Here is a 19,971-nt window from a genome sequence, read left to right as displayed (position 1 = left end):
GAAGGGGGACGGAGCAGGAGCACAGCACAGGACAGAATTGGACTGGACTGGACAGCTATATGGGAAAATGGCTGTACCTACAGTATACCTATCTGCTCCTACTCCGTCCCCGTCCCCGTACGTACCTACCTATATATCGCCACTGCCCAGCTTTTGCAAGTATTTGTGTTGATCCTCCTCCGTCCTCGACGTATTCACTCTCTTTCACTCTACCCAGGCAGTCACAGTCAGTCCTTTGTTGCAGGTAGGGAAAACAAGGCTGGTATCAAGTCACTCGTCCACCCTTTGTGCCTCTCTCTCTCCGTCGTGCCCACCTGCCCACCGACTGGATACCATACTACCTGGCCTCACCTACCGGCCTTCCTTCACTATCGAGAGCTTCTGAGGTCTGCTTCTACAGCTTGACCCAACCTCTCCCCAGCTTCTTAGGCTAGGGTATTCGAGATACTGCCCGCCTCGCCTCACCTCGCCCACCTCGACTCTACCTAGTATGAACGACCGCAACCGCCTCGTCTCAGCGAGCGAGGTCAAGGAGCTGATCGACGATGGCAAACTCATTACCATCTACGAGGGCTATGCCCTGAAGCTGGACAGCTGGATCAACAGACATCCTGGTGGTCGGTTGGCCATCCTCCATATGGTCGGTCGAGATGCGTCGGATGAAATCAACGTGTAAGCTTGGTTACCCTTGATAATCCTCTAGAGCTTTCCCCCGCGCTCCTTGCCCCCAATGGGCCGACGACCACACCTCCCTCCCCCAAATACGTACTCAAAGATCCATTTCGGATTCCACACCTCTCGAAACACATCATGGGCGCACAACTAGCTACGTTGCTATCCGTTGTGTGCTCTTTTATGTTTGATTTTGACCCCAATGCAGGCCTGCATATGCATGCATGCAGGTCGCATTGCTTGCTGTCCTGTCCCAGTTCCCAATGCTAATTATTCGCCGATTATGCAGGTACCACTTCCCCAAAACCCTGGCCACAATGAAGGCCTACCGCATTGGTCGAGTTCAAGAACCCTGGACCAACCTCGAGCCTCCTATCCGCGCCGGCACTTCGACATTCAAGAGCCCATACACGGACAAAGCCGCAGACGAAACCCCTTCGTCCGCTTCCTACGACGTCGCTACCACTACTGATGACGACAATGACGATGACGACAACTCCATCTTCAGCAATTCGTCCAAGCGCGACCCCCTCAGTTCCAGCAACTCGAGTGTGGGTGCGTCAGACTCGGACACGAAGCTGAGCAAGAACGAGGACGGCGAGTGCAGACGCAGGAACGTCAACGCGAAAGCTACAGCTGCTGCCAAGACTGCAGAGCTTCTGCCCGCCAAGGGGTTGTCGCGCGAGGCCTACACGGCCGCCCTGGAGCAAAAAGAAATCATCGATAGCATTCGGGACTATCCTTCTCTTGATCCTGAGACGCAGCAAAAGATCCGAGAACAGTATCGTGCCCTTCACAAGACCATCCAGGACCGAGGCCTATATCAGTGCCCATACTCAGAGTATGGCAAAGAAATGATAAGGTACGGGGCGCTGTTCGGGATGTTCCTATACCTGCTTCATATCGAATGGTACATGTCGTCCGCCACCTTCCTCGGTTTGTTCTGGCAGCAGATCATGTTTACCGCCCACGACGCCGGCCACCGTGGCATCACCGGCAATTTCGTGATTGACACTGTCATTGGCGCCTTCATCGGCGACTTCTGCTGCGGCCTTTCCATCGGGTGGTGGAAGAGTTCTCACAATGTGCACCATTTGGTCACCAACATGCCTGAACACGACCCTGATATCCAGAACATCCCCCTCTTCTCTAACACGCCTACATACTTCAAATCCATTCGCAGTACATTTTACGACTTCACCTTCGTCTGGGACAAGGCCGCCGACATTATGGTACCCTATCAGAAGTATGTATACTACCCTATCATGGCAGTTGCACGCTTCAACCTCTACGTCCTGTCGTGGCTGCACCTGGTCTCGCCTCGTGCTACCCAGCTTGGCTCGGCCTGGTGGACCCGGTGGCTCGAGGTCGTCTTTATGGCGTGTTACTGGGCACTTTTTGGCTACGTGCTGGTCTGGAAATCGCTGCCTGACTGGCAGACGCGCGTCAACTTCGTCCTCATGTCGCACGCGATGACCATGTTGCTTCACGTGCAAATCACCCTGTCTCATTGGGGCACGCCCACTTCCGATCTGGGCCCGACCGAGTCGTTCGCTCAACGCCAGATCCGCACCACCATGGACGTCGACTGCCCGGAGTGGCTTGATTGGCTGCACGGAGGCTTGCAGTTCCAGGCGGTACACCACCTCTTCCCCAGGGTCCCGCGCCACAACCTACGCAAGTGCCAGACACTGGTACGCGAGTTCTGCGCAGAGACGGGTATCAGATACCAGTGCAAGGGCTTCGTCGAGGGCAACCAGGTCGTGCTGACACGTCTGCAAGAAATCTCCAAGATGGTGGATACGCTGGTGCAGTGCCAGCTGCACATGGCGGAGACTGGGGAGAGCGGGTTGCACTGATGCATTTTCTCGGGCGTTTTGATTGATAGAGCATTACTTTAGAGAGCACTTGGTCCACTTTTGACCCCGATTCTTGGGGATTAAGATCCACCTGCGTTGCCAACGCAAATATGGTGGAATGGGACTGGTAAAGCGACTAGAGCCCTGGCGATACCCGGAATAATAGAAGCCAGATTTGTGTGGAATTGCATTTCTCGTCTCACCGTGCCTGTCTCCACGTGCGCCCGTCTAAACGTCAAGCGTGCATCGATTGTGAAGGCTCTTGAAGAGCGAATCGGCCCGTCGTTGTGCCCATTTTCAGCTTAGTATGTATACCTGCCTGGGTAAAAAGTAGACTGTATAATTGCAAGAGAAGAATGCACGGGGTACAAACTGAGTCAGTCATAGAATTTGCTGACGTCTCGAGTCGAAATGACTGAGATGGCAGAAAGGACTCCAGCATGTGAACGAGGGAGAAAGTGGAAGCGGAGGACCCCTAAGGACCCCTAGACCCGTGCAGTTGGATGGACCCTTGGACCCTTGGACCCCTAAAAAAAAAAGACAGAGAAAACAAAGTACCCGCCTCGCATGTCCCTTCCTGATTCATGCGGCAGCTACCGCATGAGCGAACCTTATCTGGCACCGGCTAGTCAGTCTCCTGTCCGTCGAGGAAGATGGGGGGGCCTGAGAGGTTTCGGGATGTTGGGTGGGGGGATTGCTCTGCGTCGTCCGCGGGATGTCACTCCGTGCAGCTGCGCAAGCTTTTGTGACGAAAGTCTGGAAGCGTCGTGGCCCGGCGGGCAATGCCGTTTCGCAACCTGGCATGTGTTCAGGTTGATGCTGATGGGTGGAAGGATTCATTTGGAATCTCGGGGGTTAACCCCTGGTTTGGCTTCTTCTATTTAGAGACAAAGATACGGTCGCATTCCGGACGGTGATCAATCATGACAGGTAGCAATCCTCCTTGACTCAAACGGTGAGCCAGAACGTTAGATGCTGTTACAAGTACCACAGCAAACCACTAGGATGCGACGCATGTGGGAATCTGCTCATGACTGTCGTCGAGGTGAGTGAAGTTACCGATAGCAGTGACCTATTCAACTTGCCTCGAAGCGCCTCCAGCTTTACGGCCCGTCGTTGCCCAAGGTGGGCTCTGCAAATTGTAGTAGTCAACTGTCCACCTCAGACTTAAACACGGTTGCTGCTTAGAATCGACGAGGCGACCACCAATATGCATCGAGGCAACATCAAATGGCTACAACCGTAATTCAATGATATTATTTTAGGAATTTGCAATCCATAGGTCCTGATGATTTCATCTAGTATGACGTTGAGGATTTCATACGCGACATACTAGATTCCCATTTCTAAAAGGTTGCGCGTGCCATGCCGGTAAGCAGCTTCCGAGGCGTCGACTTCTATTACAATGCAGTTTGCTTCCAGTCTCAAGTCAAGAGGCATCTTGCAAGGTCTCAAAACTTGTTCTTACGAAAGTGTTGACTAACTAGCACCCGATGCTGTAGAAGATAGGCAGCATCTGATCAATACCGTAGACAGATATCCCAAGAACAAGAAGTCATGGAATAAGGTGGACGTTAAGCACTCGACGGCGCTCGATAGGTTGACTTACATAGATGTCGATATTGACGCGAACAAGTCCAAGGGGCACGTGCGTGTCTACAGAACAATATGCCGGACTTCTACAGATGGGCTCACAACAGAGGGATTAGATGAAGATGTATTGGGGTGCGATCCCAGGAGCCCAGAAAGTAGCAGCTCGTGTCCACGTCTTTCGCACACGCGAAGTAGTAGGGGCCAGTTTTCCTATGCACAAAATCACTCTCTAGATCATCTGTCGGCACATAGTGTTACTCTAGGATTTGTATCCTCTAGAATGAATGTGGGATAATTATCTGCTCTGTGATATCCACTTCTGAGACAATGGCTCCGCTTGCGGCCCCACGTTGTAGAAGACACAAGCGATCCATAGCCATACAATCGACATCTTCGTACACAGACTGGATGATTTCGCGCTTAGATACCATTTCCTTGATGTGACTCCGATTCAATGCAACAAGATATGGCATTTGGAGCCCTAAGGGCATCTTCCCGTACAAAGTCGAAACATGACAGCAGGGCGCATCACAGGCGCCGAGTCTTCGGATCCGAAGACTGCATCGATTGCATCCCGCAACTTCAGCTTGGCCGAGACCAGGTCTTCTGGTCCAACACCTGCGCCGATGGTGGTATTGGGCGCCGTATCTAGCGCCAGGAACTCCTCGATCCTTGCCTTGTCATCAGCAGCAACAAGCTGCACCCGCGCATCGGCTAGTAGGCCAAATAGACCCGCGGCAGTCTCAGCGTCGGCGTGCACAATGACGGGTGGTAAGATGATGACCGTCCAGCTAGGATTTGTGCGTAACAGGTCTGCCAGCTCAGAACGGGTCCATCTGTAGTGATCATGGGGCTGGTTGGGATGGTGCTGAAAGCACTGCAAGAGACCCAGCGTGAATGAGAGTTGGCGGGACTCGGTGCGCGCTGCGTACCACATGAGACAACGTACTGGATCGCCCCAATCGTAGCTTTGCCACTCGATATCGTAGAATGGGTCCCAGTTGGTGTGGACGAAGTCGCGCGTCGTGTCGAGCCATCGGTTTCGAACCATATTATAGTTGAAGTCCTGAGCATCTTCATTGTTCGGGCTTGGTAGTGGCTCAGGGCAGCCGCTCTCGAAGGCGACGGCTCTCGATTCACGGCAAACAGAGGCAATGACGGGAGGGGCCTTATTCGTTGATGTTATCCGGCTGTTCCTGCGACACGGTGGCTCATCCCATACGACTTCGTCTTGTTGATAATCGAGCTCCACAATTCGATGAGGCAGGCAAAAGCGCCAGACTGCTAGGCGAATCTCAGCTGGAAAGCCAGGAAATAGATGAAACCTACGGTCCGACATAATCGATGAGTGATGTGGGCGACATCAGGCCTGGAGCTCGCTGTGCTCCTCAATTCACATGCTGAAAGGATGACTCGAGTGAGACAGAGGGAAGAGAAAAGGCTTGATTGAAGAGTGAGATTCCGGAGCAGCTGGAGGTGGCTTGTCCGGGCAATGGAGGCCTAATTAAATTTGCGATAAGCAAATGAAGGCTGCCTGACTGCCAGACTGCCTGACTTGCACTTGGAATTACTTTTTGCACTGCAGCCAAGCCCAAACCAAAGACTTGCTATTTCGAACTTGTATTAGTCTTTTATACAGCACATACAAGCAGAGGCTCACTCACCTCCCTATTTTGAGCCGGCAGGCCCTTTCCAGGCGTTTAACATGTTCACCTGGAGTGTGGTCTTACTTCCCCACTTTGTTCTGTGCGACGAAAGACTTTCCCACCTATTGCACGCACTCATTCATTTCGAACATGTCTTCTGGAGTATTATTTCTAGAAATACAATAGGTGCCTCACATTAACTCGTTACTTGACAAATCTTCGATATCATGCGCTCCAGCAACGATACGAGGCTCCTCGCCCTTTAATACTACATCATTCAACTTCAATTGGTGAACGTTCATTATTAAACGCAAAGATGCTGAGCAAGTGTTGAATTTTCCGCTGAAATATTCTATCAGCAGGCCATAGAGATCATTTTGCCCAATACTGTTGTATGGTCACAAGCAGAGTTCGACTGGAAATAGCATTATTCACGGAAGTAAAGTCTTACAGAATATAATCCTTCGGGCACAATTCAATTCTTTCAAGAAGCAGAAGCTTTCTATTCAGTCAAAAGGGCTCGGAGTTGTATACTCCCATGTTCTCTACTGTAGGACCCATAGTCAGGGTCTAACCCACATGCAGGGCTCTTAACCTCGGAACTCAACACTCCAGCGCTGACCGATGTGATCCTCCTCCATACCCTGGAAATTTAGGATTAACCTTCCAAACAGCTTGTTTCGATGGGATTTGAGTGTCTGACAGCACCCATAATCTCACGCTGGAAATTATTCCGGGGCTCAGCACACTGGCATGTGTGCTTTGGACAAACCCCTCCTCTCAATGCAACATGACGGCATGTCATTCACCGGCAAATGCTATTCGATTTCAATGTCCAGTCAACGGGTATGCGAATGGGCCAAACAGCATTAGGCTGAGGAGCCTAGGAGAAAGGGGCCCGGAACGAATCGCTCACCGCTCCCTGGGTCGCGACTGTGCACGCCTCCAGGGGACTGGGTCTGGCAGGCTCGGCGAGGCCCCGATCCTGCTCTTCCAGACCACTCCAGAGGCCCTGGGCTCCATGCGGGTGGGATGCAAGTTGGGCTGGCAGATTAATCCCCATGGGGTCAAGCGCGGGCATACCCACTGCTGGCGGTTGCGCGAGCCGATGCTCCTCTAAGCGCAATGACATCACCCAAGTTCTGCAGCGATGAGGGCAAAGTCATCTTGAAGCCTTTTCTTGCATCCCATCTCGGTCGATGTTGGCGTCAGGTGTGAATGAGTTCTTTCCCAGTAGTTCACACTTGGACTTGAAAGATGGCATGTGAATATCCTCCCACCGTCGCAGTCCCTGGCCAACCCAGGTGGTGCCTGTCTATCACATTTGGGATGGTGGCCAGAACTGCCTGGCCACTGGCTGATCCCAGCTCGAGGTCGGATTTGGAGCAGAGCCTCCTCGCCACCGGCGAATGGGCGAACGGCCGAGACCTCCAAGTTCTGCTGCAGGCCTGGCCGTCCGAGTCTGGCCCGCGAAGATCTCCGGGCCCTAGGCCGTGGGACATGCCTGCAGAGCGGCCTATCATCGGCCGGCCACCCAAGTGCTCCAGCAAATGCTGAAATGCCGCAGCTATCTTTGGAAAAATCCTTTCGAGCCCCCCGACGACAGGCTGTCTCTCCTCCGGATGAGCTGGCCTCTTCCAACGCACCAGCTGTGCAGTGGCGATCCTCATGCCGGGGTTTGGCGGCAAAAATGAATGCCTAGGTGTATCAGACTGAGGTTGCCAAAGGCCGTTGGATGTGCATGCAGTCTGGCAGTCCGAGCACGGATCCCTGCAGCAGCATCGTGGGGGACATTCACCCTTTGTTTGCTGACGGGATCGTCTGGATTCCGATCTTAGCCTCCATCGTGATGCTCGGTTTTCCATAATCCCTAGTCTGTTTCTGTAATGGTCATGGTGGTAACGAAACCATTTAGCGTCTCAGAGCCCCGGGTTTATGATGTTTCCATTTCTCTTCTCACATAAGTAGCGTTCTCACTGGTTTCTGACTTCCCTTCGTGCTTTTCTTTTTCTGAAGCCCACCAGTCTTTATACCATAACACTTTCATATTCTCCTGGAAATAATTAGATATTTTCGACTTTACAGTTATTGCTCGGAAGGAAGCTCATCATGGCGCCTGCTGCCCTCATACCCACCCCCATCGCGGCCAAGGATGTGCCAGTCGAGTCGACGAATAAAAAGAGGAAGATTGTGTGTTTTTCAGGTATGTTACACTGTAGAGATCCTTTTCTTTCCCTAGCACGGACAGCTAACCAGCTTTTGCAATTTGAAGATTTCGATGGCACTATCTTTATGCAAGACACAGGCCACGTCCTGTTCGACAACTTCGGATGCGGCTCCAAGAGGCGCCAGGTGCTTGACGAGCAGATCAAGAACGGCGAGCGGTCATTCCGCGACGTCTCTGAGGAGATGTGGGGGTCACTGAACGTCCCATTCGACGACGGCTTCGAAGTCATGGAAGAGTCGCTCGATATCGATCCCGACTTCCGTTCATTCCACTCTTTCTGCCTCCAAAACCAGATCCCCTTCAACGTCATATCCGCCGGACTGAAGCCTGTCCTGCGAAAAGTCCTCGACACCTTCCTCGGAGAGGAGCAATCAAAACACATCCAGATCGTCGCCAACGACGCCGCCATCGCGGAGGACGGCTCCGACTGGAAGGTCCTATGGCGGCACGACACAGAGCTGGGCCACGACAAGGCGCTCTCGGTGCAAGAGGCCCGCGCGGCCGCCGAGGCTGAGTTGGCCGACGAGGACGGCGTCATCCCTCTGATTGTCTTCATCGGTGACGGCGTGTCGGATTTGCCAGCGGCCCGGCAGGCGGACGTGCTCTTTGCGCGCCGCGGCCTGCGCCTCGAGGAGTACTGCCAGGAGAATGACATCGCCTACATCCCCTTCGATACCTTTGCCAACATTCAGGTGGAGCTCACCAAGATCATGGATGAGGACGAGAAGAAGACGGCCGGAAAGGGTCTGCCGGCCCGCTTCAACCCCCGCGCCAACATGTGGCGCCGCGTCTCGAGCAAGTCCGCAGTCCCCAGGCTGGTCGTCATGTCGCCGACCAAAGAGGAGCGTATGTTCCTCTGGCCCGAGGCATTCTCGGAGCTTAAGACCCCGGCTCTGGACGTTACCAAGGAGCTGGGTGTTGTTGCCGAGGACCAGCCCGTCGCTGTGCCGGCCGCTTAAGGCTTTCTACTGGATACCGTGTTTTCCAAGGCAAGAGAATGTTAGAATCTTGCTTTTGCTTCGGATCGGCATGAACATCGATATATGCATGATGAGAACGTAAAGAATTGCGCTGGAGTTCGGTGTGTTTGAGACGTTGGATTTAGTCTTTTTGGTTCTTGTCCTTTGCTTATACTTTTTGTTTTTCAAAGACTTGTGCAGCCGCTGGATACGCAAAGGATGAGGCATGAGAACATGTTAGCCATACAACTTACAACAATAGACCAAGAATAGGTAGATTGTCAATACACAATAGATGTAAGGATTCAAACAAAAGTCACCGCCAGATTAGTGTCCAGCGACCAGTTGACGGACAAGACACGATCTTCGTAGTGATCATGCGTCTCGCATACCGGATGAATACTATGTACACCTTGGGGATATGAGACCCGTGAGTCGATAGACTGCAAGGTCAGCCTTCTCAACATTTTATTGCCCTCGAGGAGAAGCGTCGTGTCAGCTACTATCGAGGTACGATCGAGATAGAGAAGGCTGCAGCTGAACGTCAACTTCATAGACTCTATATTATCTGGCCTCCATACTAGTCCCGTTTGATGTTTGTACCTACACTGGTTTCTGGTTGACAAGAGCAAGGTCTGCACGCCCAGCCTCCCATCCTTCATCTTTGGCATTACGACGGCTTTTCCCGTGGATGCTCGTACTACTGGCATCTCAACAGATGCAGAAAGCTGTATTGTCACCGATTACTTATGCATTTATGGAACTTTCGCCCAGAGTTGGTCGCGTGGGCCCCAGCAAGGCACTGGATAAATGGAGGATATGTTGGAGTCTAGTTGTTTTCAGAGTCTGTATTGCATTTTTCTCTGCCTTGCCCTTCTCTCACTTCTATCAGAAGGAAAGAAGGAAAGCCTTCCTTCTTGAGTAGAAAAGTACATACACAAGCCTAGGTTGCCCAAACAAAGAACCAGGCAGCCTTAGGCAGCATAGAAGAGAATGTGTGAAAGGGGTTCCAGAAACAATTAGTCTGAGTGAACTTTTGAGCGTCATCAAAATGTTTTGCGTGCAGAACATGAAGCCTGACTCCCAGAAGATTATAAGAGGCAGATTGATTCAATCGTTCCGTTTCTAACCATTGCAGGCATGGCCACGCTGGAACTGCACCCGTACTCCTCGTACTACGTGGCTGAATAGGCGGGAAGGAGCTAGTGTCGCTGACCCGCATTGTGGCTTTGATCTCACAGCCGACCTCAACTCACATGTGCAGTCGGTCAAAACTTCTCACGTTGCACATTTATATTATCTTACCTCGCATGAGCTGCTCAGGCCACACGATTGCAGCGATAAAGACCTAGATAGCCGCTCTTATTCCTCATCCGCCCTACACACATCGAAGCTAATCGACCGCAAGAACCTACCATATCACCTACCTGCTTCCTAGGATCATTGCGATTTGTATGATTACTCAATATTGGCATCTTCAGCAACATGGACGACAAAAGCAGGCTTTTCGGCGAACCCCAGGCAGAAGGGCCGCCACCGCCATCATTTCTGGAGGCAACCACGTCGGCAGGCCCTTCCGGGGGTGCATCTTCATTCCAGACGCGGTTCGCGTGCGTGACCCTTAATATGACCGATCGTATGCGCTTTATCAACTTCAGTGCACATGAGACTAGCGCTCTCAGGGGCGTACTGGGGTCGGTGTGGCCAATCCAGGACGTGCGGGCGTACGGCGGTGCCGACGAGATCAAGTTCAAGGGCTTTCCGTGGCAGGAGAAAATGAACGGCGACGACATGGCGCGGCGGCTCATCAGGAGGTTGCTCGAGGCGCTGTACGATATGGGATGGGTGTTGCAGGCGGCCGTGGACGTCTCGAAGAAGGAGATGGACAAAGGTATGTTGGTGCCTTCGGGAGGGCGCTCGAGGGAAACCAGGATCACGAAGCTGATACGGTACATCAAGACTCCCTGATCTTCCGATATCAGAATCCGCCCCCACCGCCTTGTGACTGGCTGAGCATCTCGTTCGATTGGACCGACAAGATGAAGATCGTGGACGCGCCGCCGGGAGACCTGACTGAAGCCATCATCGCTGAGTTCCGATCAAACTACAGGCTCAAGAGTCACGAGCTCGAGAGCGACCGGCTGAAGCTCAAGTTTCACGGGCAGCCCTGGCAAGCTACTGGAGAGGAAACGGTCAGGACGAGGATGCTGTTGCTGAGCTTGCTCGGGATTCTCGAGAGGTTCGGGTACAGCCTGTACGCCAGCATCGATCAGGTGAGTAGCAACGGCCTCGAGGCAGACGTGTTGGTTGTGACGAGGCAGAAGGGGTGGAAGCCTGGGATGCCGATATGGCACCGCTGAATGGGTGAGTTGCGTGTGTGATGAGTGATGTTAGCTGTAACTAGCTTGAAAGGGTGGTGTTCCCACATCTGCGGACCCTGAAGGCAACAGGGCTGATGGCTGGTGCGACGACCTGAATATAACATCAATAAGGGGGGCAGCTGTCACGGCACATGGACGTGGGTGGGCTGTCGCTGTGGGTAACTGGGGAGCAGTGGAGTCGGCCGCAGACCTTTGACGCGTGTTTCGTGGTGCCAGAATTGCCACTACCTGGGAGGGCTGACGACCGTATTATGGTATAGTAGAATAGGACCCCTAGGAGACAGCATGGATGAGGCTTTGGGCATGCGGGAGACTAGACTGGTGGAGTTTAAGTCAATGCCATGACCACATCCCGCAGTTAATTTACACCTTGTACACGTATATACGCAGCAGGAGTGAGCCACCCTGATAGTCTAAGTTAGGATAGTTTGGCCGCGGGATGTGGGATGGGCACCAGGGGGAGCCGGTCGAGCTGTTACGTCAGCGGGGTTGGGGATTGTCAAGCTGAAGGAGAGTTTCCCTGCGACACTTCTCCTGGTGGTTGAGTTGACCAGACAGGGTAACAGTCTCGACAAGTGCTCATGTCGTCAAATGCAGGTAGGATTGCATCGAGGCATGCAACTGCTTCCAGAGCTGGAATGGCAGAGTGGCCCCGAGGAGCAGGTTAGCGTGCCGTCAGAATGAACCGAGTGCAGCTTTCTTTGATCCGAGCCGAAAGAGGAACGTGGCAGCGAGGCCGATTGAGGGATCTGCAATATTGTGCGGAGCTGCCATAACGGAACAAAGATTCCCAGGGCGGGGCGTGGCCGGGCTGGCACTGGCTGGCACTGGCTGCTTGCCGCTGAGGTGGTTCGATTTCACGAGGCTCACTGTCCACATTGCGGCTGGAATGGCATGATGCGCCGCTGTGAGTCGTGACTGCCGGTGCCCTCTGTCCAATAAAACACCCAGCGATATGACTTTGCACCTCGTGTGATTGGCCACAGCCGGAAGTTGGGAGGACAAAGGGGCCGGGCCTGGCCACGACAAACTCTGGGCGGCCAGGCAGGTCGCAATAGTCACAATACGGCGAGGGTGGGCTGTTTGATCTGTTCTGGTGGTGCCAAACCCATGCACCTCCCCTGCAGCCTGGTGGCCCAGCGTGCCCAGCTGCACCCACCTAGGCCACAAACTGGGCCCTGTATTTTCTCCTGGCACACGAGTACCTACCTAGTCCACCTGCCTGCCGTATCCCAGCTCCGTACCTACTGTACCGTACCGTAACGTACCCTGTGTGGGTGGGCTGTGGCAGTGGTAGAAATATAGTGGTAGTGTTGGTGGTGCCTAGGCTGGAAACATCCAAACTCGACAAGGTGCATCAGATTCTCCTTTTCCCCAGGTGTAATATTAATTCACTTACATCCCCTTGAGTCCAAAGCCTTGCACATTCTGTTGCTCTTCTTTTTTCTTCAACGATCTCCGTCCAACACCAACAGTCTCACTCTTGTGTCTTGCCTCAACTTCTCTGCACCGCACAGCCAACAACACATCAACAACCAGACCAACCAAATACTCACCCTCCACCAACACCGCCAACAACAAAACAACAATGTCTCCCACATACACCATGTCCGCACACCTGTGCAAGCAGATTGCTGCATCCTGGAAGGAGATCAGGCACCCGCTCGAGCCTGGCCAGGCCTCTCCCACCACAGGCGCCTACTTCCCCTCCAGCTTCCAGCGTGCCTCTTCCCCAACCGGCTCAGACAGCGGCAAGCGTTCCATGGACAGCGACCGCAGCGACTCCTCGGCTCCCTCCATGACCCGAACCTCCTCCAACTCAAGTTGGAAATGGGGCACTCGTTAAGCTCAAGGCTCCTGCAGGACTGGTAGTGCTCCTCGGGGCATCTCGTCTGAGCGAGACTGATTTGGGACAAAAACGACACCACATCAAACCCGGCAACCACCACCACCTCCACATCCCACACACACACACACACACTCACCCACGCACATACACACACATCTCATTGTACTCTGCTACCCCTGCACCTAATGCAAGCGACACCCGATTCGGCTCTCGACCACTTGCCAATTGTATTTCTCAGCAGCACCCTGATGAGCAAGCACGCCTGCCGCAACTTTGGACGGAGCCCGTCACACGAATCAAGCAACACAATGTAGTTGCGCATAGCGCGCCTTCGCAATATCTCACCCACATGTCGTCATCCCCTTGGATTCCTGTTCTGCCAGTCTGCCCATCAGGCGGCGCTGTCCGAAGGATAGGGACACAGAAATCACCCCATCGAACGGATTCAAGGGCGGAACCACTTCCAGAATCGGCAAAAATGCACATCATACCTGTCTCATAGGTGGGTGGGCATTGGTGTGAGAATTGGCATCCCCTGCGCGCCAAAATGGGCCGCCGATGAGCGCCGCGGGTGGGGCTGTATTACGTGCTTCCCTCATACTCACTGAAAGGGGGATCTACGGGGTGAATAGGAGGCCACCAAACGGACGGTCCTGGCATCCAAGGCGTCGGCGTTCACAGTGGCTTAGCAGTTGGATTGATTGTTTGATTGATTAACTTGATTTATTGATTCCTCGGAATGCGGCGGAGGCGGAGGACAAACCCGGCTTGACAGGACGGATTTAGAAGCATAACTTGATACCCTTGAGCAATACGAACAAATCGACCAAGAAAAATAAACTCCCGATGGGGTCGCGTGTGACCTGCCCTACCTTGCCCTGCCCTTTGATCTATGGTCGATCTACTGATCTTGTTTTTCTGGTTATCTGATCCGATGATAATGCACTCATGGTCTCCACTTCCAAGCTTAGTCTGCAGGCCGGATCGCCGCCGATCTACAGCCCATCCTGTCGGGCCTCACCGAAAATCTTACGTTCCGCGGCTCATTGTTCTCCCTGCATGTGTCCTCCCTGTTCTGACTCCTCCCCGTCCTCCGTCCTCCCCCGCCGAGCGGGGAGGAGCTCCTCAGGGTCCTTCTTGAAAGTTCTTGAAAGGGTAAATCACGTCTGCACAACAACATAAGCAGTGAGTAGATACAACAATTTCAGATGCTGCGGCTCCTCATTCCAGGCGAGAAAAAGAAAGCCTCAGACGCCTTCAGCCGTCGTCATAGATGAAGCCAGTGATTTTGTCTCCATGCCAAGCCACCGCTGAAGCATTCATCCTTTCTTGCCAGCCTCTCCAGCCTGCCAGCATGACGCCGTTCTGCATGCAGATATGGAGAATATGCACATGCGTGCATGTTTACTCAAGCTCCTTCCCTGCATATTCAGGTACAATTACGTCTGGCGCATCTCTTCAACTGGGCCGCTCTCGCATCGGTCCTAAACCTTGGTCATGTCTCAGCAGAGCTACCTCATCATTTTGATCCAGCATGAGGCTTTCTAGGGTCAACGTCTAGTACTCAAAATATTCCGGTCATTGGCTCGATTCACGATTTAATTCTCTCAGCATCCAAGCTTGAGCGGTCAGAGATCTCCACGCTACTTCTTTGTGCAAGCAAACGGTGGGACACCCCCGTCCTCAAACATGCTATTTTGACATGACAGACACAGCAGAAGTTCTGTGGTCACCTGGCTAGTCAACTTTCAGACTTCACACACGGATTCCCAATAAATTTGCCTTGGATTGTTTTTGTTGTCATGAATAAGCATGAAGGCAAGCAAGTCTTTTCACGTATAGGAATGTTCCTTGCCTGTGTACATCTCCTCTAGATATCACAAACTCCATCAGGTAATATAAACAAAGGATTGTGTCCACTGAGAGCGTCAGAACCTTTCTATTCCAGCTTTGTATTCGAACAAAGTATACCGCATCTAGCTTGAGAGCACGAGTCTTCACAGGGCATAGATGTATTACCACGGACTATTAGCCACTGTATAGTCGTTTCGTGTCAGAGTCTGAAGCCGATGCCCATATACTTGAGTGAGATTTCATCGAGGGGCCTGAACTGTTTTCATTTTTGCAACAGAGGTCCTATATACACATCTAACGCATTCCTCAGACCTTCTTCTTGAGAAGAGTAGCCGCATGCTCGAACCCGAGCACCTGATACTCGGTATCGTTGTAGTAGATCGAGTTGACATCGCCCAGGGTCTCCCCAGGCACACTGAGGTCGTGCGAACCAAACTGCCAGACCTGATCGGCCGCGACACCGCTCTTCACCACGGTGTCCTGCCACGGCTTGTAGATTGGCGTGTGGTTTCCCGGGAACGGCGCGCCGTACTCCTCTAAGATAACGGGCTTGCCGGACTTCTTGCCCACCTCGTCGTGCTGCACGATCCAGTCGTTGCCCCAGGGGTACTCATAGCCCCACGAGTCTGGGTACAGGTGGAAGGTGCCGTAGTCGAGCGTGGAGATGCCCAGGTTGGCGACGAAGTCTACGCCCTCGCTGCCTGAGTACGCATACGAACCATCGTCGCCGCTGAGGGCCGTACCCGGCGCGAACCAGCCCTCGTCGCCCAGCGTAACCAAGTGCTTCGAGTCGAGGCTCTTGATGTACTTGGACACATCGGTTGCCCACTTAGTGATCACAGAGGTGGGACATCCATTGCACCGCGGCTCGTTCCCGAGCTCCCATGCGAAGATGGCCGTGGACTTCTTGTAGCGGTTCACCAGGACGTTAATATAGTTCCGGTAAACCTTCTGCGAAGTCGGGTCCGTAAACCATTCCGTTGCGTTGGCTCCGAACGCGGTCGTGTACGCTTTGATCCCTCCGTAGTCGTTCCAGTTGTTTATGAAATTTAGCACCAATTTTACGCCATGCTTCTCAGCTGACGAGACCGCGTAGTCGAGCCTCTGCAGACCGTCTGGGCCATAATTGATGTAACTGCCAGTCGAGTTGAGGACCTGGAAGTATACCTTGTTTGGGTCCCCGTTGCTTGGATCCGGGAGCGTGTTCACGTCGCCGAAGCCCCACACACGGAGGACCTTATACTGGGTCTATATTCCACAACCGGTCAGCCCACTCCAACAGCCCACTTCAACTATCGGGTGAGGCAATTTCCGTACCTTGGCCACCTGGCTAAGAGCGATGTCAATGTCCGCGTTATTGCTCAAGTGAGCAAGCCACCATGCATTGCTTCCTGTGCAAATCCACGTGTCAGCCAGTTAACAAGATTCGAAAGAGGTACGCTAGCAGAGGCAAGATTCCAACCCACCCGCGAAATAACCCTTCTTCCCGTCAATTTCAAATACTCGGCCAGAAACCTTAGCATTCGACCCTTTTCCTTGCCCAATGGGATGCGCCAGAGGTGGCTGCTTGTTGTCTATGTGAAGAGCTGCGGGTAACGCTGAAGCCGCGATGGCCAGCACGCTCCATACTAGTGATGCCTTGAACATCATGATGGCGAGACAGTTGCCAGAAGATTCTCTATTCACATGACTGGAACATCGTGGACAGAGCAACCCAAAAGCAATTCAATTACTTATATTCCTAGCTGCAAGCGCTTGCGCAGGCACGTGCTATCCACGATGATGAAATCCTCCTGATGTTAGGTGACAGTCATTTCGGCGCAGAGTCCCGAGTGAAATAGCCCACGGTATCCGTTTCGCCTAGCCTACCGAATCAGGCTCATTAGTTGCGTCGAAGCGAGGCTTTGTAGAGCCCGCAGACTGGGTTCTCCGCACGTCTAGCATGCGCGGGCTTGAACGAGTCTGGGCAAGCCCCATAGCCCAAGACTGGAGAAATGATCTTGCACGAATTGCGGGGGCTTGAAATGGCTTGAGCATGCTTCCGTGGTCGGGTGCACGGGAGCACTTCCGCCGCCATGTCTTGAGAGACTAGCTTAGGAAAAAGGTAAAATATGCTTCCAATTCTCTTGCTTTTGAGCACGACTTCGGAAAGGCCTTCCAGGATATCAGCGCCCAGCCAATGGTACAACAAGAAAAGCGAACTCATTGGAAGCTAGCGGCGGCGCCTATTCCTGCGAATTAAGTAAGTTGTCTCCCAGCTGCGTATGGACTGTTGCTTTTGACTGCTCGTCAAAGCAAGAGCATCAACATCAACAATTCACCATGGGCGTGTTCCCTTCTGTCGGCTCTTGACTATCCCTTTGTGCACACTGCGCAACGTGTCTATTACACCTCAAGGTCTCGTCCAACACTTCTCTCAAAAACACCTGCGTTAGGATTGAATACGATGTTATCTGTGAAACCTTTTGTTGTTCACACAAAGCACGCAACATGAATTGATACATTCTCTGAGTTTCTCTGTCAAACTATCTGCCGCTGTTTGGCGAGTTCAAATCCATATTGCCCACCTCCCCAAGAAAAGAACACAAAAATAAAGGAAAGAAGAACAGACAGGAACTTGAATCTTCAAGTCAAGTCCACGAACCTAATTGAAGGCTCGTGTTTTTGAACTGTCAATTGACAGTTCGGGTCTATTTCAGGAGCTCATTTAGCCAAGGAGCCTTGAAACAAAAGAATTGGGAGCTTGTGAAAGCGCATTGTGTATCGAGGCTACCACTAATTTCCTCAAGAAGCCACGTGCACGTAGTCTAGGATATGACTCGACTGGTGGATGTCCTCCCCCATCTACGAATTTTTTTTGAGATACCATGAGTTACATTCTTCAAAACCGGCAAAAGATTTGTTTTACTAGTTGCTTACGCTTCAAGTTGTTTCTAGCAGTGACACGCCATAGACATGAAAATGTTGTTAGAAGGCTGTCACTTAGGTGTACCTACTACTCATTCAAAATTGATTTATATATGATAACGTAACAGTTAAGACAAAGTAGAGGCGGTGTTCAATGTCTCAGCAGACTTAGAGGATTGGAAGCACATATCACTAAGGAGTATCCATTCTGACTTGATAGCACTTGATACAACCGGGAAAGATAGGTTCTTAAACAAATTAAATGGCTACGAATAGGACAGCACGTCCTTAGAACCTCGTTCTTTTTTCAACATTTTAAAATCAGCGTTTTACTTTCTTCTTACCATGTTCACGTACGTTAGGTCTGTATCTTGACGTAGTTACCAAAGAAACATGTGCGCTAGAAGCGGCTTCTTAGTCTAGTCAGTCTTCGAACCATTACACTATATCTCTGCTAAATTGGTCTACGAAAATGCAGCGGAGCCACTTTCAATGATACCTAACCCAACGACATTGCATGATGAATTTCACACTAGGACAAGGGGTGCCTATCTAAAGCAGGCGCATAGGTTCTAGCGTCGCAGGGAGTTAATCGCATGCAGGACGACATACTTGTAGGCGCGACCAAAGGTTCTGCCATACACCTGATGACTTCTTCACTTAGAGGACCATAACCCCAGAGTACATCCTGCTCAAATATGTATGCATGCAATGACTACTAGTCGCATGCATAGTCGATTGAATCAGCTGAATTGGAGATTATTCACATCTCTCACGGGGTAGTAATGTGCTGACACTAAAGACATCTCATTCTCAAGTACTATACAAATGTATGTCTTGGACACTCCTCTGACGCCCGCTGACTCACAGCTTCCATTCCCTTCCATTGCCAAACGATAACCGACGCCCAAGTGATATGGCTCTCAATCTAGACGAACTAGTACAGCCGAGTGAAGTGAGACCGAGTTGAGACCCCGAGTCCTCAAGATAATAGTAACAATGTGTACAACAAGACCATTCCGAATACAAGCAAGAACAACGCCGCAACCGCTAGAGACAGTTTGGACTCCTTACAGCGACTTGATCCATAACGCCAAGGCCAGAAATATGCTTTTCGCAGGCGCATTTCCCCGTTCCCAAATGAGCGCCTCACTTTTCCAGGGTACTTTTTCCCCGCCTTTTGGTTGTCCCCATTTTCGAGTTGACACTGCTTGACCGCGAGGTGCATACTGTCTTTGGCTTTTTTATAACCCGAGGTGTGCGGGTAGTGAATGTGAATCCGTGAATCCTCCTCCATTAGTATTGATAATATCCCCCCTCCCCTAGATTGCTCCAGGTCATTTTGTTTCCTCTCGGCGAATAGGCGTGTCCCGCATCCCATCATTCGCAAAATTCGATAGCCTAGCGTCTTGACGACGACGTGCTGGAGCCGCTTGACTTCCGATAGTAACCCCGGTCCCGGAAGCCCTGAATGATGACCTTCGCTGTCTCGTAGTCATCCGGGTCGTAAGGCTTCAAGCCATATGACAGCATGAAGTGGTGGATGTTGTCCCACCCGCCATCTCTGATGATACGGTAATTCGTCCGATCATCCTCGATCTCCTGTGCAGCCCTATCGAGGTTGTGGTGGGCCTTTGACCTCCTTTGGCTGGAGGATCTGTGGTGGCCGGAGCCTCTGGAGCTGTGAGAGCTTGAGGACGATGAAGTTGATGTAGTTGAGGATGGCATTGTAATGGCGCAGAAGATGAGCTCTAGTAAGGTTGATTGCGATTGAACATGTGGCTGAGAGAGCTGAGAGAGCTGATAGACATGACGACAAGGCGAGAGCAAGCGGAGAGCGCGGCTCGCTGGAATAAAAAGGTGTCGTGACGAGGTGCACAGACGGAGGGGAGCTCGAAGCTGAAACACATGACGGTTGGGCGCAAGGTTCGGACCGGAAACCATAGCTGTCTTGTATCACCCGATAGCCGAGTTATTTCAAGAGTCGTCCCTTGTTCGCTAGAGCCGATACGGCAAGCCCACAT

The 19,971-nt window shown here is 52.2% G+C and overlaps 8 protein-coding genes across 8 annotated transcripts; 5 read left to right on the top strand and 3 right to left on the bottom strand.

The window, feature by feature from the left end:
• Positions 1-490: 490 nt before the first annotated feature.
• Positions 491-2,531, top strand: J7T55_014703 (uncharacterized protein; the record flags this gene model as incomplete). Its single annotated transcript, XM_053135016.1, has 2 exons — positions 491-672; positions 962-2,531. The coding sequence occupies 2 exons, from the start codon at positions 491-493 to the stop codon at positions 2,529-2,531; spliced, it is 1,752 nt and encodes a 583-aa protein (XP_052987336.1).
• Positions 2,532-4,605: 2,074 nt separating this feature from the next.
• J7T55_014702 (uncharacterized protein) lies at positions 4,606-5,463 on the bottom strand (the record flags this gene model as incomplete). The annotated part of the gene is made up of 2 exons (XM_053135015.1): positions 4,606-5,405; positions 5,454-5,463. 2 exons carry the CDS (start codon positions 5,461-5,463, stop codon positions 4,606-4,608), a joined length of 810 nt encoding a protein of 269 aa, XP_052987335.1.
• Positions 5,464-7,099: 1,636 nt separating this feature from the next.
• J7T55_014701 (uncharacterized protein) lies at positions 7,100-7,327 on the top strand (the record flags this gene model as incomplete). Its single annotated transcript, XM_053135014.1, has 1 exon — positions 7,100-7,327. One exon carries the CDS (start codon positions 7,100-7,102, stop codon positions 7,325-7,327), a length of 228 nt encoding a protein of 75 aa, XP_052987334.1.
• Positions 7,328-7,879: 552 nt separating this feature from the next.
• Positions 7,880-8,956, top strand: J7T55_014700 (uncharacterized protein; the record flags this gene model as incomplete). The annotated part of the gene is made up of 2 exons (XM_053135013.1): positions 7,880-7,973; positions 8,043-8,956. 2 exons carry the CDS (start codon positions 7,880-7,882, stop codon positions 8,954-8,956), a joined length of 1,008 nt encoding a protein of 335 aa, XP_052987333.1.
• A 1,485-nt stretch (positions 8,957-10,441) lies between these two features.
• J7T55_014699 (uncharacterized protein) lies at positions 10,442-11,316 on the top strand (the record flags this gene model as incomplete). The annotated part of the gene is made up of 2 exons (XM_053135012.1): positions 10,442-10,847; positions 10,916-11,316. The coding sequence occupies 2 exons, from the start codon at positions 10,442-10,444 to the stop codon at positions 11,314-11,316; spliced, it is 807 nt and encodes a 268-aa protein (XP_052987332.1).
• A 1,609-nt stretch (positions 11,317-12,925) lies between these two features.
• On the top strand, positions 12,926-13,183 carry J7T55_014698 (uncharacterized protein; the record flags this gene model as incomplete). Its single annotated transcript, XM_053135011.1, has 1 exon — positions 12,926-13,183. The coding sequence occupies one exon, from the start codon at positions 12,926-12,928 to the stop codon at positions 13,181-13,183; it is 258 nt and encodes an 85-aa protein (XP_052987331.1).
• Positions 13,184-15,346: 2,163 nt separating this feature from the next.
• Positions 15,347-16,690, bottom strand: J7T55_014697 (glycoside hydrolase family 5 protein; the record flags this gene model as incomplete). Its single annotated transcript, XM_053135010.1, has 3 exons — positions 15,347-16,288; positions 16,358-16,431; positions 16,507-16,690. 3 exons carry the CDS (start codon positions 16,688-16,690, stop codon positions 15,347-15,349), a joined length of 1,200 nt encoding a protein of 399 aa, XP_052987330.1.
• A 2,658-nt stretch (positions 16,691-19,348) lies between these two features.
• J7T55_014696 (uncharacterized protein) lies at positions 19,349-19,675 on the bottom strand (the record flags this gene model as incomplete). The annotated part of the gene is made up of 1 exon (XM_053135009.1): positions 19,349-19,675. One exon carries the CDS (start codon positions 19,673-19,675, stop codon positions 19,349-19,351), a length of 327 nt encoding a protein of 108 aa, XP_052987329.1.
• Between the last annotated feature and the right edge of the window lie 296 nt (positions 19,676-19,971).

The sequence above is a fragment of the Diaporthe amygdali genome, assembly GCF_026229845.1.
Source record: "Diaporthe amygdali strain CAA958 chromosome Unknown NODE_50_length_292117_cov_63_955086, whole genome shotgun sequence".
NCBI lineage: Eukaryota > Fungi > Ascomycota > Sordariomycetes > Diaporthales > Diaporthaceae > Diaporthe > Diaporthe amygdali.
The sequence above is the reverse complement of the archived record's forward strand: the minus strand, read 5'-3'. Positions and strand labels throughout refer to the sequence as shown.